Below are 17041 nucleotides of genomic sequence, written 5' to 3'. Positions count from 1 at the left end.
AGTACCCGGGGGGGGGGGGGGAGACTTTGTGTCAAAGCATCCTAGTACAATGCTGCTTAGTGAAATGCAGTCGATGAACTCATGTACCGTATTATCTCTAATATAAGCACGGTCCTTTATTTTTTCAATGTACCTCCGCCCCGTGCTAATGATTAATGGAGACGTTCCTTTATTGGAGACTGTTCCATTATTATTTCAACCTCATTTCAGAGGCATGTTGCCATGCCCAATTCATGTCAAATACACATATTTCAGGGTTTTTTTCGCCGGTACAGATAATGAATTCACACAGTATGCCGTTATAATGGAGACTGAGCACTTTATTTTTTGAATGCCGCCCCAAGGTGTTCTATTATTGGAGACGTGCTATTATTGGAGACTGTGCTTGTATTAGAGATAATACGGTATGCGCCGCCGGGCGCTGCGCAGCCCTACACAGTAGGCCTGCGAATACTGGGCTTCAGAATGGTGCAAGGTGCAAACTTGAGCGCCGCGACTGGACTTCATTGAGTGGCACTGTAGTACTTCTGTATGCCTCACTACACCCGTGCTGTGACCCTGTGCTGTACTCAACGGGATACCATGCATATCTCATCAGGGTTCAGTACGTACCAAGTGAGTCACATAACATACACCACTAAAGTACCAGAGGAGAAAACACGTCCTTTTTTCAACGAATAGATGAATATCCTTCTGTACATGCACATGCATGGAGAATTATTAATTATGATTCTATGTACAAAACTGAATAGAATAATTATAGATAAATTTGAATTTTTTTAAAAAACAAGTAAATAAAATTGTTATTCCCAGTTCTCGGTCTGGCTCTTCACAATGCAATCACGGAAACATGAGAAAAAGTGACCATCGTCATGGAATATCGTCAAGAATTTCTAGTTTGAAAATAGAATTGTCCACCCCAAGAGCCACCAATAAATTGCAGGGGGTGCTGACTGGTTTCGAGGCACCCGCTGTTGTAGTAAATGCCAATTCCCGTCTCCAGGTCACAACATATTGCAGCAGTTCCTGTGAATTTGGAAGAGGTTTGGAGTTGCGTTTTATTTACCACAGCAACGCTGGAGCATCCTCTATGTCCTCGACGACCAAGTCGGCTTGTCGAGCCATGTCCGGAGTGTCGTCGACCTTGGGCTCGGCTTTCTTGGTTGGCGTTGCGGCTGCTTGTTGGCGCCACGAAGGCACTTCTACATCGGCCGCTGCCGGCTCCTCCGCCTTGTCCGACAGCGACTTGGGCTGGAATGCCTGGAAGCCGCTCACTGCCCCACTGGCACCACCCTTCTGGGTAGCGATGGACGGTACTGAACGAAGACCTCCGGAGCCCGGCGCTGGTGGGCCTGCAACATGAAAAACGCAAACAAAGGCAACACCGTAGTAGAAGTTGTGAGTCTTCCTGTAGCTTCATCCACAGGAAGTAGTTAATTTTATTTTATTTTTTACTATTAGCACAGCCCTACAGGAAAACAGGTGGAAAACAAAAAGAAAGAGCAGACATGCTCTTTCCCACTCGCTCTGTAATTGTATCGAACTCATTTTGATCAATTCTTATGTTCCGGGAAATTTGCCCTCATCGGGCTTGCAAGGGAACGGGATCAGATAATCTGACCTCATCACTAGCTGACCGTTTCTTTAGAGTGCATTGACGTTACAGTCCAAAGTGTGTTGGCGTGCATTGAGAGGCTGTGCATAATCAAGGATCCTTTTTGACCACACAAAGAGCGTCCGTTGATGGGTGGACGAGCCGGAGCCTTGGAGCAGTTCGTTGTGGTGAACTCGAGTGCATCAGGCTGTGTCAACAAATGAAGGGAGGCAAGCATTCCGGGTGTGCTTGTGTACTGATATAAGCGCATTGTGGAGCAGAAACGAGGCATTCGTGCAATAACCAGCCCGGAGATTCTGGCAGGGTCTAGAAAGGTTCTGTAAATGACGTCATTGTGTATGCTGCACACATACTGTAGCGTAACAAACCAGATTTGTGATAGCACTCTATGCCAATGGCTTATACCGGTAATCATGATGTCATTGTCTAATAATTATATGGTTGATGTTTACCTCTGTCTGGGACCTCTTCCTCCTCCTCCTCTTCTTCATCAGAGCTGGTAGTTCTCTCGAACGTGTGCACCGTTTCCAGGTTGATCTCGTCGAATGATACCGCCCGGTTGCCCTGCGCAGAGAGAAACATGTCAGTGAATTAACGCACAGTGAAACCTGTCTAAGACGACCGTTCAAGGGACCTTCAAACGTGGTCTCTGTTACCAGGGGGCCTCCTTATTAAGGCTTAGTTGGGTAGCATTTTCTTCGAAAATCAGGTTCGGGTAGTTTCCACGGTTAGTACGGGTACCCGATCGGGTAATGTTTCCATGGAAACACCACAATGCACCCCTTCCCTTACACACTGGGTAGACATGCGGAGTATTTACATGAATTTGTACACATGCACTCACGGTACATGATGTCATCTGCGACTTCGGGTTTTCGGGTACTATTCTGTACCCGTCTACCCGAGGTCCTCACGGGTAGCACGGGTACCCGACCACCCGTGCATACCACTACTCCTTATCCAGGGTCATTTGACTGGAAATAGCATCCCTTGGTCCTGGTTTCAGTTGTTTTCTTGGACAGGTGGTCGCCTTATCCGAGTGCTCGCCTTGACAGGTTTTACTGTGGTTGAGCAGCACCTCTAAACTTTTCTTCCTCTGATGAACAGTGTCTAAGTCCAGTAAAACCTGTAACTAAAGACCACTGTGACTAGCAACCAGCCTGGTACTACAGTAAAACCTGTAACTAAAGACCACTGTGACTAGCAACCAGCCTGGTACTACAGTAAAACCTGTAACTAAAGACCACTGTGACTAGCAACCAGCCTGGTACTACAGTAAAACCTGTAACTAAAGACCACTGTGACTAGCGACCAGCCTGGTACTACAGACCGCTTCGCCAGGCACGGACGGTCTCACATTCAATTATGGTTGTGTGTGCTGCAAACCTCTAACTAAGGACCACCTGCCACTAAAGACCGCTTTCTCTGGCCCCAAGGAGTAGTTGTTAGTCACAGGTTTTACTGTACATGGCTTGTGCTGCTCACTGAAATTCAATCACGCGAGTCAATGTCACATTGAACGCTGGGTAGCGCTAGACCTGCGAACACTGGGATGGCGAACTGGTGCACAGTGCAGGGGTTTATTCACGCGATCATATTTCATCGAGCAGCTCTGTACTTTCATTCGCCAGTTGTGCACAGATGAATGAAATTGGTGGTTGGATTCCCACAATGGAACAGAGACAAGACTTTCATGACAGAAGCGGAAGTATTGCCAAGGCTTTCCAACATTGCATTTTGACTAAGGTAAGGAAATGCGAAAGGCCGAATACACATAAGGTAACATTGTGAAGAGTGTAAAGCCGTTTGGAGGTGTTAAGCCAGTACGGATTGATTAGCATGCATCACACGGGACACACACTCTTCAAACATCCTTCCTTCCTTCCTTCTTCCACTGCCATGACTGGCTATGTGGCCCCATACGGGGCAGACCAGGAGACGTGTTGTCCACCGGGCGGGGAACGCCATACTCAGCGCGCGCGGGCCGCGCGAACAGCGTTACACTTGTGCCTCGCAATATCCTGCGGCCGACGAAAACTGCGCGCACAAGTGCCACAGATGAGGGGCTTCGCCACAGGCTCCATGCGGGACTGGACAATAGCGTCGACAGCATCATGGCAGGTGACCCGCCATCCCTGTCGATCTTGGACGATGTCACCAAGCTGCTCCAGAGGAACGCCAACAGCCATCAAGTCGCACTTCGCGGAGTCCTTCCAGCGCTTACGGGGTCCATGCGGTGGACGTTTGGAGGGTAATGCGCCGTACAGCAGCTGACGAGGGATCCCATCTGGCATGCGGGAGACGTGGCCAAGCCATCGAAGTCGGCGGACTCTGACTTTATCCGCGATCTCCTCCATATCGCCCCACATCCTGCGAACCTGGAGAGAGGAGATGTGCTCCTCGATCTGCCGGCCACGATTTATCTTCAGGATGGAACGCACGCACTGCAGGTGAAAGGACTCCAGGCGACGGACATCACGCTGCCTGACGGTCCAACTCTCAGATCCATAAAGAAGGACCGCCAGGACAGTCACTCCATACACGATGCGCTTGATGGCGATGCTGAAGTCATCACTGGCGAAAACCGACTCCCGCAGTGTACAGAACGCACCCGATGCAGCAGCAACTCGCCGAGACACATCAAATGAGCTCCGGGCGTCTGGCGTAACATGACAACCGAGATAGCGAAAGGCCTCAACGTGGTCAACAACACCATCCAAAGGGGTCTGGTCGGCATCCACAATACCAGCCCCAGCCGCCATGAATTTGGTCTTGGACATATTGACACTAAGGCCAAACGCACCAGCTACATCCCTGAACGAGGATAGAGCCCTCTCAGCACCAGCATGTGTAACTGCGAGCAAGGCTGAATCATCCGCAAACTGACACTCCGTCAGCCGAACTCTGCGATACTCTGCCAATCTGGTGTTGAAAAGCCGCTCCCTCCGAAACTGGACGAGTGGGATCCCCAGCTCACCATCATCAGCAATCACGCCACGCCATCTCTCGAAGACTGCACACATGTATAGGTTAAACAAAACTGGGGCCATAGTACAACCCTGCCGCAAGCCATTCTCAACCCGAATCGGTGCAAGCAGGTCTCCACCCACACGAATACTGGCAGTCATGTCGCTATGGAAGGAACTGATGATGGCGATCAGACTCCCTGGGACGCCAAGTCTAGCCAACACTCTCCACATAGCACTCCGCGGAACCGAGTCGTACGCTTTCTTCAGATCGATAAATACAGCGAAACCTTTCGTGGCATGTTCGTGCAACTTTTCCAGGATCTGCCGCACAGCAAACACCATATCCGAACAACCACGGCCCCTGCGGAAACCACACTGCGAGTCAGGCAAGCACCTTTCTCCGAGAACCTGCAGACGATTGGCAATCATGCGACCAACTAGCTTTCCAGCCACATCCAGTAACGATATCCCACGCCAGTTGTCGCAAGACCCCAGGTCACCCTTCTTGGGGATGGGGACGAGGATAGCATCAGACCAATCCTGTGGAACGCTGCCAGTCTCCGACACCACCCGTATCAGTTCATGCAACCTCGCAATCAGGGTAGGGCCGCCGTACTTCAGCATCTCCACAGATATCTCGGATCCGCCGCATGCCTTGCCACACTTCATCCCTCGCAATGCACGCCAAATCTCATCACACTCAGGCACGACACCAAGCTCCGTCATATCCGGCCGCTGCTCGATCGAATCCACTACCTCCAAGTCGTAAGCACTGGCAATGTTCAGGAGGCCATCGAAATGTTCACGCCACCTTCCACCGGTGGCCTCTGCCGTGTCACAGATCTCTCCTTGCTTGTTTCTGATAGCAGTTGCTGCACGGGGACGCATACCACCCAAGGTGGTCTTAATGTTACCGATACACTCCCAACCGCTCTTCGCCGTCAAGCCAAACCATTCACAATCCTTTGCCTGTCTCAGCAGCCAGTCTCGCTTCAGCCTCCGCATAGTGCACCGCGCCGCACTACGAGATTTCTTGTACAAATCCAGATCACTGGCCTTCCGCGTTGACATCCAGGTTGAGTAACAACTGTCCCGATCACGGAGTACCGACTCGATCTCAGTGCGCTTGTCTGTAAACCATTCTGGCTGTCGGCGCCTCTCCCGACCCAGGCAGTCGCTGGCAACGTTGATGGTGGTCGTCCTGAGGGTACTTCACCACTCCTCGATGGACGGATTCGGGGTCCAAACCTTCTCCAGCTCAGCATCCATGCCCTTGGAGAATCTCTCACGCGCAACCTCCATATCCTCCGGAGCACCACTACGCAGGCGCGACACAGCAATGGGTTTCGATCGCCCCACACCATTGCGGGAGACATGTGAACTGGGCAAGGCACCTAGACGATATTTCATGCCTAGAAACTATGGTCAGTGTCGCATTCCGCATTACGTATTACTTGGCAGTCCAAACACTGCGACCGATGTGCTTGTGGTATGATGCAATAATCAATACAGTGCGGGTGCTTGTAGCGTGGATGAAACCAGGTATGTTTATGGATTTCCTTCTTCTTGAATAATGTGTTGCATACAACAGCTCCATTTCGTGCCAAGAAATTGAGCAGCTCCTCTCCTGCTGAGTTCATACGACCAAAACCATGCTGCCCCCGCACGTCACTCCACTCATCATCCACCTCGCCAACTCCAACTCTAGCAATGAAGTCACCAAGAATGCAATACTGGTCTGACTTTGGAACGCTGTCAATGAAGGTCTGCAAGCTGTCATAAAATGCAGACACACACACACACACACACACACACACACACACACACACACACACACACACACACACACACACACACACACACACACACACACACACACACACACACACACACACACACACACACACACACACACACACACACACCACACACACACACACACACACACACACACACACACACACACACACACACACACACACACACACACACACACACACACACACACACACACACACACACACACACACACACACACACACACACACACACACACACACACACACACACACACACACACACACACACACACACACACACACACACACACACACACACACACACACACACACACCACACACACACACACACACACACACACACACACACACACACACACACACACACACACACACACACACACACACACACACACACACACACACACACACACACACACACACACACACACACACACACACACACACACACACACACACACACACACACACACACACCACACACACACACACACACACACACACACACACACACACACACACACACACACACACACACACACACACACACACACACACAACACACACACACACACACACACACACACACACACACACACACACACACACACACACACACACACACACACACACACACACACACACACACAAAGCATACATGCCCATACACACACACATGTACACATCCATGAAGATCACAGCTCAGCCGTAATCACTTTTCCATCAGCTCCACCTATGATCTGACCTTTTCCTGATGTTGCCGGACACCACTTTACATTGCAAGTGAACTAACCTGGCCGCCGAAAGTTGATCATTCCATAGTAACGGGTCGAGATCTTTTTGCCACCTTGACATCTTTGCACAGCAAAGCAACAAGAAGTAAGCAGGTGTTACTGATATGATATTAATTTTTTTCCAGAATTCATCATTGACTACTTCTGGTAGATGATAGAGAACGAACAAAATAGCTCGTGGTAGCAGAAAATTGAGCTACTACAGGTGTGACAAGCAATAGCATGGTGGAAGCCAGCAAAATGGTGTCCTTGTCTCCTTTTGAGTTGGCGTAAGATAAAATGTATTGCCAGAAATGGAAAGGGAGCGTGTAAGCCCCGGAAAATGCATCACCTAGCACCCATGAGCATCACCTAGCACCCATGAGCATCACCTAGCACCCATGAGCGATTTTGTTGGCTCGCCCACCATGCCATCATGTGCACAATCTCTACACCTCCAACGTAAACCTTGTTCTTTATGAAGTTGGTTGTTCCAAGGAACTCATGCTTCTTGCCAAACTTGACACTTGACTGACTCACGAGTGCCATCCAGATTAATCCGGACTTCATGACTGATACTGCCGAAGTCGCAACTTCTAATTCCTTCTTTTTCTTTATGGTATCAATATCAGCAGACTAAATTTTCATGGTGCAGGTATGTACCATTACAGGCAACTACACATCATCAGAAGTCCTGACCTGCAGGAAAAGTGACTTGTCTGGTTGTGGTAGACATGAGTGGGCTGGTGACATGGGCAGTTGGGAGTGATGGCCTTGCTCTTGGCGCACTTCGCGTCTGGGTTGGAGAACGGGGGCCAGCAGCGCTCGACGACTTGATGAGAGTATACTAGTGCCAACGCCGTCTCTCCGGGAAACCGTATAGAGCTTGATAAGCCACTGTGAGCAGTTGAACACAGTAAACCCACAGCAGCACTGACAAAAAAACGACCACTGGAAACATTCAGAGAAGACAAAAATTGTGGTGGCGTTGTCACCTGCAGTTCCATTTCATACAGACTGTAGCAACTAGACCCATCAAAGTAGATGAACTTCAACACAATGCTCACATTACGGCGTGTCCTGGCTAGTGAAGTGAGGCACAATCGGAAGAGATCCAAGGCATTAGTGAGAACTTCACCCACCGCCATGGCACTTCTACAAAAATTCTTGTAACCTTTTTTTCTTTTTCGGAACAGCAAGCTTTCTACACGGCCTGGATACCTTGGTCATAATGCACTCACCTATATTCGTCAATGTGGCAGAACACTGTGTCGAATGCCTGAACAGCAAAGGGAAAAAATCAGAGAGTAGCAAAGTTTGTATTTGTAGAAGAAGAATTTCGAAGAATCAACTCACCCGCGTATGTCCTTGAAGCGTCAGTACGCTGACACACATACTAGAGAAACGATGCCTAAATGTGCGTAATTCAGAAAGCCTGACTTCTGTTTATGCCATACACTATGAAAAGTAAATAAGCCGCCGAGAATGTGTCACTCTGCACATGGAGTTCCGGACGGTGAGAACTAACCTCACGTGGTTCAAGTACAGTCGACTTTGCTTACAACCACACTCGGCGGGGCATCAAAAAATGACCTTATTCGCGAAGTGTCTTTGTATCCGAAGTCTCACTATATGTATTACGGTTTGATGGGACTTTGCTCTGGGCATGTAAATTCTGTCGTTATTCGCAAATTGTTGTTATATCCATAGTCGTTATTAGCGAAGTTGACTGTACGATTTTTACTACGTACAATGAAGCCCAGCATGCTCAGAGTCAGAGTATCTGACATCTTGCTCATGCTCATGACTTGCATGAGCTGTGTGCGTTTCTGTCTGAGAGTGATGTTTTCACAACTTCACTAGGCGCTAAAAGTGGACCATGAACAAAAACAAAGAACGCTGCACCATGTGATATGTTTTGCGTTGTCAGCAGGCCTCGTACAAAGGACATCCAATGTTGCACACTCTTGCGACCTTATACGACTATCAATCTAATTGCTAAAACCATCAACTTGGCATTACGCTCATACCAGGGCATCAAGCTGATATCATCCTGACACCATGACATTGTACTGACATCATACTGACATCATGCTGACATCATGCTGACATCATACTGACATCATACTGACATCATGCTCACATCAAGCTGACATCATACTGATACTATGCTGGCATCATGTGCAATTCAAGCATCCTGTAGAAATACACTTATTATTTGTTTAGTGGGAGCTCTGGCTTGTGGCATACTTATGTATGTATGTAGGTACTACTAGGTAGCATACGATGCACATCCACTTACAGGACCTTGAAGCTGAGAATTGAATTCCAATATCAGCTCGAGCTTCTGGGTCTCGAATGGCCAGTCTGCCAAATTGGTGCGGAAATAGTGATCACCCTGTCCGCACAGGCATAGAGGTAGAAGAGAACAAGCAGTCTGTTATTATGATCACCAGTGACAACAAAATGACATGTGTTGTTACTACGCTGGAGCAGTGAAACCTGTCGAAGACGACTGTTCAAAATAAAAAAATAAAAAATGGAAACTCCTTCGATTTAGGCTGAGGCCTGTGGAGAATCCATGCATTCAAATACAATGCGATACCTACAATTCAGAATCACTCACTCACTCACTTTGTTTTAAAGTCTGAATTTTCAAGGTTTTACGATGAACTAAAGACACAGACGCAGCCCTGACTGTAACCCACACATTTCACGTACAAACTAGCACGCGGAGAGCGCCAAGTCATAAAACATTCACTGGCTTTAGGAAAAGGCGCAAACAGCAAAAGTCGGCAGAAAAAAATTGACTGTTACCAACAGGACTCGTTCCAGGAACCCTCGCTTGTAGCCAACGATGCTCTTGCCACTGAGCTAGTTTTTTTGTTTTGTTTTTTTGTGCACTTTCATAAAAAATTCTAAACGTTCAAGCTCTCATCATTAGGATGTAGAGGCCCACTATTGGTCTTTTGATAAGGGCCATGTGACAGGACTGAACAGAAAGAACAGTCATGCTGCAAACCCACCATGACCCTGTACTGGCCGACGCTATAGTGAAGGTCTTTGACTTCGCCAGTTCTCCTCAAGTTCACAATGTCGATGTTGTCTTGACTGCCTCTCCAATTTTCCCACCCTGTAGAGAAATGGCCGTGCGTAGTGCAGCAGTGTGAACGACATTGGTGAAAGAAACATACAGCTTGAGAATTTGCTAATGCTTCGCAATTCCATCATTTCCAAAACTACTTCCAAATTCTATAACTTAGACAGAGCAGTCTAGGTGCTGTGCACTTGCTACAGGACTTAACAGGTATGCTCATGTCGGCAACAGCTGGCAGAGATTCCTGAACTGATCAGTGCCAGCATGGTGGCCTCATTGGCGTATCTGCAAAATGCCCTTGGTATACACAAACATGGCTGCTTGGCAAAGAACTGATGTTCAGCAGCTTTATGACATGGAAATTATTTCCAGTGCATACATGCGTACACATATTATTTTACATACAACTCTTTCCTGCCCTTATACCTATGTCTTTTTTGCTAAATTGCTATTGGGAAAAAACTCCCGCTTGGATTTGCAAAATAAAACAACAAGCCACCGTGATCAAATTTGAATGGGAGAAAATGCACTATGGTAGATGATTTAAGGCGGATGATCTTCTCATGAGGCTCCGAAAGATTTCTCCTCGAAAAGAGTTCGTCTTTTGCCATAGTTGAGCCAAGCGCACACTTCTCAGCACACGGGCACACACACACACACACACACACACGCACGCACACACACACACACATGCACACACACACACACACACACACATGCACACACACACACACACACACATGCGCACACACACACACACACACGCATGCGCACACACACACACACGCACACTACTACTACTACTGTAGCTTGGTTGCCACAAGGGCCACACCACTCCGAAAGGAGCCAGAGTCATTGTCAGGAGCAGAAACGGAGATGACGACTCAGGTCACTCTGTCGACGGAACTGACGGCTGCAGCGAGAACAGCGAACACCATACGACGCTCTATCAGACTTGGTTGCTCGATGGCCACGGTCGCACTTGTGACGTCTGAAACCAGGCACTGACTTGAACTGCCGATTGCATGTCACACACAAGAGAGAAGCTGGGACGTTGAGCGGAATAGGTGATGCCGGCGCGGACGCTTCCGATGGTTCCAGGGGCAAACAATGATGTACACGCAAGCCACCACGAGAGTGAAACCACCTCCTGCATGTACCACACTGCACAGCACCACGCTGTCCCTGGATGGGGAGACTTCGTTCTGCGCTACACTTGTGTCTTGCTTTGTCACCTGGCCGACGAAACGAACGGTGGCAGATAAGATAGTCCACCCGTTGAGATTGGTCATGGGAAGGACCGCCGAGGCTCGGCCCAACGGCAGCCACCCGCCAGGCAGATCGATCCTGAGCAATCCCATACCAAGCTAGATGTTCAATGCCGATGTGCCGAAGATCAGCCGAAATCACATCCCTCCAGCGACGACGGGGACCACACGCAGGCCGAGGCGACGGTAGGAAGCCAAACAACAGCTGCTTGGGCACACGAACATCCGACATGCGGGCCACATGGCCAAGCCATTCAAGCCTCCGCTTCCGAAGCCGGGAGGACAATAGCGATGTATCACCCCACATCTCTCGGAGCTGCTCATTGGTGATGCGTTCCTCCCACTGTTGTGTTCGCGAAACACACAAGATGCTACGGATGCATTGGTGGTGGAAACTATCGAGGCGCCGGAGGTCACCCTGCAAAGGGCACCAGCACTCCGAAGCATACAGTAGCACTGTCATCACACAGGCGTTATACAATCGGCGCTTCACATGGAGTGAAAGATCACGATTAGCAAACACATCCTGAAGCGATCCAAAGGCACGCGAGGCGAGTGACAAACGCCTCGAAACGTCTCCCGCAGAACGCGCATCCGGAGTGATGACAGAACCCAGATAAACGAAGGAGGAAACATTTTCCACCACCTGTCCATGAAGCGGAATGCCAGCAGTGTCAACTGAAGTAACACCAACACCAGCCACCATAAACTTGGTCTTGGGTATACTCACAGTGAGGCCAAATTCAGCAGAAACATCCTGGAACGCCGTCAAGGCCAACACAGCATGCTCCCGCGAACCAACTACAAAGTTTGCATCGTCCGCATACTCAACATCAACAACAGCGGTCTGCTGATAGGTACGGGTTCGTCGTGCTGGGTTGAATAACTGGCCATCCAAGCGATAGTGAAATTGGATGCCAATGTCTGGGTCACGATCAGCGAGAACAGACCGCCAACGTTCCACCACCAGAGCCAGATAGAGGTTAAAGAGGATTGGGGCCATTACACACCCTGCCTCAGGCCGTTCTCCACACGAATTTCATCCGTGACACCTCCAGGCACACGCACCTCCGCCACCATGCCATCATGAAATGACTCAATGACCTTGAGGAGAGTCGGAGGAATACCAAGGACAGAAAGAGCACGATACAGTGCAGCCCTAGGCACAGAATCATATGCCTTTCTCAAGTCCACGAAGATACAAAATATTTTTGTACGATGCTCGTATGCCTTTTCCACCAGTTGCCGGACAGTAAACACAGCATCAGCACAGCCACGGTTGGGTCGAAATCCGCACTGAGACTCCGGGAGGAGATGCTCGGCCCTGGATTGAAGGCGGTTCTGTATCAAGCGACCAGCCATCTTGCCCACCACCTCCAAAAGAGAGATCCCACGCCAATTGTCACAGAGCGATAGATCTCCACGCTTTGGGATTGGCACCAGCTGGGCATTCCGCCACTCCTGAGGAACACCACCTGTGGACCAGACAGTCAAAAGCAAGGCCAGCAAACATTCATGCAGCTCACTGGAGCCATACTTCACAAGTTCGGGCAGGATCCCCGATGCGCCAGCTGCCTTGCCATTAGCCATTGCACGTATAGCTCGACCAACTTCCTCAGGAGATGGAGGGATGGCGAGCTCCTCGTCGATGGGCCTGACCTCCAGCGTACCGAAAACGTCCAAGTCATAGAGGCTCCTGATATTAAGGACGTTTGAAAAGTGTTCATACCACCTGGACGAGATGGCCTCCAACGACGTGCATACAATGCCATCGGTGTCCTGGATGGATTGCACCTTCATGGGTGTGATGCCCCCAAAGCATCGCTGAATCGCCCGAATGGCAGCCCAGGCACTCTTGGTATTAAACCGCTCAGCCTCCACGATGTCAGCTTGTTTACTGAGCCAACTCTCCTTTGCGGAACGAACAGCCACACGGGCCTCACCACGGGCCTCCCTGTAGGCAACCAAATCCGCCCGGGAACCAGAGCGACATTTCCGATACAAATCATTCCGGGCCTTCAGAATAGGCTCCAATGTGGCCGCACTCTGGACAAACCAGTCAGGACTGCTACGCCTCTCATGCCCGATTGCCGCCTTAGCTGATGACGTTATAGCCTTCTTAATACAGGACCACTGCTCCTCGATGAGTCCGCCAGCATCAAAGTTCTCCAAGCCACCAGACAAACAGTGGCCATACTCCGCTCGGGTGCACTCGACTAACTCCCGCCTCTCGTCAGTCATACCCGGCACAGTCAGCAGCTCCTGAACCGCAAACCGCCGGTTCCTGCGCTTTTGATTCTGATTTCGGCCGGGCACAATCCTCCCTGGCAGGCAATACGTCATACACAAGAGATTGTGGTCAGTACTGCACTCTGCACCGCGAATCACATGGGTATCCACAACATACTGCATCTGACTTACACGGACAAGTACATAATCAATACAATGCCAACGTTGGGATCTCGGGTGCCGCCACGTAGCCAGATGTATCATCCTCTTCCGGAAATGGGTGTTGCAGATGGTCAGGTTATTGCGTAACGAGAAATCCAACAACTCCATCCCAGCATCATTGCGCTCACCAATGCCAAAGCCTCCATGGACATCCCGCCACAAACCAGAAGACTGAGGCTCAACAGCAGAACCCACACGTGCATTGAAGTCCCCAAGGACGATCAAATGATCTGAGAGAGGAACAGCCATGACAGTCTGCTGCAAATCTGTATAGAATGCGTCCTTCACTGATCGACTGGCCCGGAACGTGGGTGCATAACAAACAACCAGATGTACCCACACAGACGCTCTCTCAGCAGGGCACTGCCGCTGGGTGCCAGTACACAGAGGAAACTTCAACTTACATGTCATAAGTCTGGACGAGACAGCACTCTGCTGCGAGCCTCCGCGCTCAAACGCCGCTCTGGCACGCCGCCTCAACAAGACGGCGACTCCTTCTCCACGAGTGAAATTCCCAGTCGGCAGAGGTCGACCCGACGATATAACCAACGCATCACCAACAGAGTACGACGCAGCGCCGAACCATTTCGTCTCCTGCAGTCCAATTGCCTCCAGACCCAAGCGCTCGGCCTCGCGGACTACTAAATTTATCTTTCTATCCTCGCTCACGCGCCCCCGACGAGCGGCAGTCTCGACAGAGCCGTCAGCATTGACAAGCGTTCGGACGTTCCACGTCGCAAAGCGGATATTCTTCGTCTTCGTCTCTCCGCTTCTGCCCCCGACACATGACTCGGGTCGCGTCGTAGCTAAAGAGATACACATCCGAGGGGTCGCCAACCCACTGCGAATGGCGGAGAGTGGACGACACAGCCGTGACAATATCAAAAATAATTTGTCCTGGCGACTGTGCCGTGAACCCACTCCCCGATGAACCTGCCTAGTGCAGAACTAAGGACAACTCTGGAGGGCCCAGAGCTGCCCCGCTGGGCAAAGCCCAGCTATGAAACGGTAAAGAAGACCAGATACGGAAGAGCTCAAAAAATTCAAACCGTCCTGCTCAAGAGCAAGACACACACGCACACACACACACACACACACACACACACATGCACACACACACACACACACACACACACACACACACACACACACACACACACACACACACACACACACACACACAATAGTAGGCTCAAACAAGCATCAGCTCTCCAGCTCATATATCTGCTTCAACCTCCTGAACTTCTACCTTACTGTCATTCATGGTGTCCCCGCAGGCTCGCTTGGTCTTGTCCTTCAGGCCCAGGCTGATCGCCTCCTCGTACGTATTAAATGTCCTCTTCTCCTGACGTATTGTCATCAAGTAATCTAAATAGCATGATCCACCGGCGATGTCAACCTCTGTAGTCCAAATAACACCAGAGCATTAGACACGATAGTGTGGAGCACCACTGCACACAAAAGGCACAAAGGAGATTTGGTTGAGTTTGTCGCAACTCCAAAATTCTTGCTCTACGCAATCACCAGGTGACTTGTGACACGTTCAGTTGGACTCGGGCATCATCAAACAACAACCACCCATAATTATATCTATAGAAAAGAAAAAGGACCAAGGAACTACAAATTACGCTATAATGTCCACTAATACCACCAGTTACTAAACAACCAGTTCATGCGATAAAATTGTTGTTGTTTGGCATTAGTTAGAGTGGAGTTCCTAAACAGGCCTAAACCTAATGACAACGGTCTAAATTGCCAGGACACTGACCAACGGTACTGACGTTCTACAACTAACTGGCTAACAGCTTTAGCACATTTTGGATGCGCACTCCAACAGCCTTCCAACTTGGAATAGCAAGTTAGTTGTAGAACGTCAGTACCATCGGTCGGTGTCGTGCAATGTTATCGCATGAGCTGATTGTTTAGTAACTGGAGGTGGATATTATTGAACAACTTGTAGTTCCTTGGTCCTTTTTATTTTCTATAAATTTATCCATGCCTCTCCATCCGAGTTCATTCTGAAATCATTCTTTCAGAGTTCTCTATTCTTACATGACACGCGATCGTTGCCGGGGCCATGACCAATAGGCGATCTTCCCGCCGCGGGCATAATCAGGCCATCAGGACCGTTTGACGTCATTTCGGGAGTTTCAGGACCGTTTGACGTCATTTCGGGAATGTTCGGACCGTTTGACGTCATTTCGGGAATAATTTTTCGACCTTTCGACCTTTCGACCTTTCGACCTTCCCTAATATGTTGCTTCGCGATGTAAGAAATCAAATCAAGCACGCTCTGCCTGTCATGATGGCTGAATCTTGCCCTTGCCTGCAGCCCTCGGGCCTACGGCCCTTGGGCTGCAGGCTCGGGCAAGATTCAGCCATCATGACCTCCTGAGCGTGCTTGATTACATACGTCTGGTGCCGACGATGGGTGATTGGCCCGAAACACCATAATTATTTCGACATCACAATGAATAATTTTCCATCCAGCGCATGCGGCGATAGTGAATAGCAACAGAATTGAGTAGTTGTCTGTAGACAAACCCCTTTTCGTTACTCTAGTCAACTGGAATAGGGTATGGCGGTTGGTTATATTTTTTCTACGTGAGGCCAGCACTGATTTGCTCATGACCCATTTTGGAATTCATCGTCAACTGAGAGTCATTCGCCTGTGGAAGAAGTCCTGCCACTTGTGCAGGCCGTGATCATTCAATTGGATCCAGATCCAGATCCATTTTCTCCCTCATAATCAATCAATCACCTATGGTCATGGCTTGGATCGAGCATACTCACATAATTGTCCTTGTTTTGCTCTTGCCCCGGCACATGGCTCACATCCAAGTTTAAAAAATATTCTGCTGCCACATTCCTCACATGAGTATTTCTCTATATACAGTGTGATACCGCGTTTGACCCATAAGCACCTTGGTATGCTTGTTACAGATACAGTGACAATGGGTTATTTTCTATTCTGATCACACGCTAACATTCGCTGCGTATGCGACCTAGAAATTCTTTCTTCTTCGAGTAGAGACTTTTCCTATTCCT

The 17041-nt window shown here is 49.4% G+C and overlaps 1 protein-coding gene across 1 annotated transcript; it reads right to left on the bottom strand.

The window, feature by feature from the left end:
* Positions 1–643: 643 nt before the first annotated feature.
* Positions 644–2408, bottom strand: LOC135830052 (uncharacterized). Its single transcript, XM_065342434.1, has 2 exons — positions 2068–2408; positions 644–1352 (listed from the first exon to the last, which is right to left on the bottom strand). The coding sequence occupies exons 1-2, from the start codon at positions 2195–2197 to the stop codon at positions 1063–1065; spliced, it is 420 nt and encodes a 139-aa protein (XP_065198506.1). The 5' UTR covers positions 2198–2408; the 3' UTR covers positions 644–1062.
* Between the last annotated feature and the right edge of the window lie 14633 nt (positions 2409–17041).

Source organism: Sycon ciliatum, chromosome 13 (genome assembly GCF_964019385.1).
Source record: "Sycon ciliatum chromosome 13, ocSycCili1.1, whole genome shotgun sequence".
Taxonomy (NCBI): Eukaryota; Metazoa; Porifera; class Calcarea; order Leucosolenida; family Sycettidae; genus Sycon; species Sycon ciliatum.
Note: the sequence above shows the minus strand (reverse complement) of the source record. Positions and strands in the feature narration are given on the sequence as shown.

What these genes read in the sequence shown, in the direction of transcription:
- LOC135830052 (XM_065342434.1), bottom strand. Translation starts at nt 2,197, where the DNA reads ATGTTTCTCTCTGCGCAGGGCAACCGGGCGGTATCATTCGACGAGATC. An exon ending in GGAAGAGGTCCCAGACAGAG is followed by an intron (nt 1,353 to 2,067) that starts GTAAACATCAAC and finishes TTCATGTTGCAG; the next exon opens with GCCCACCAGCGCCGGGCTCC.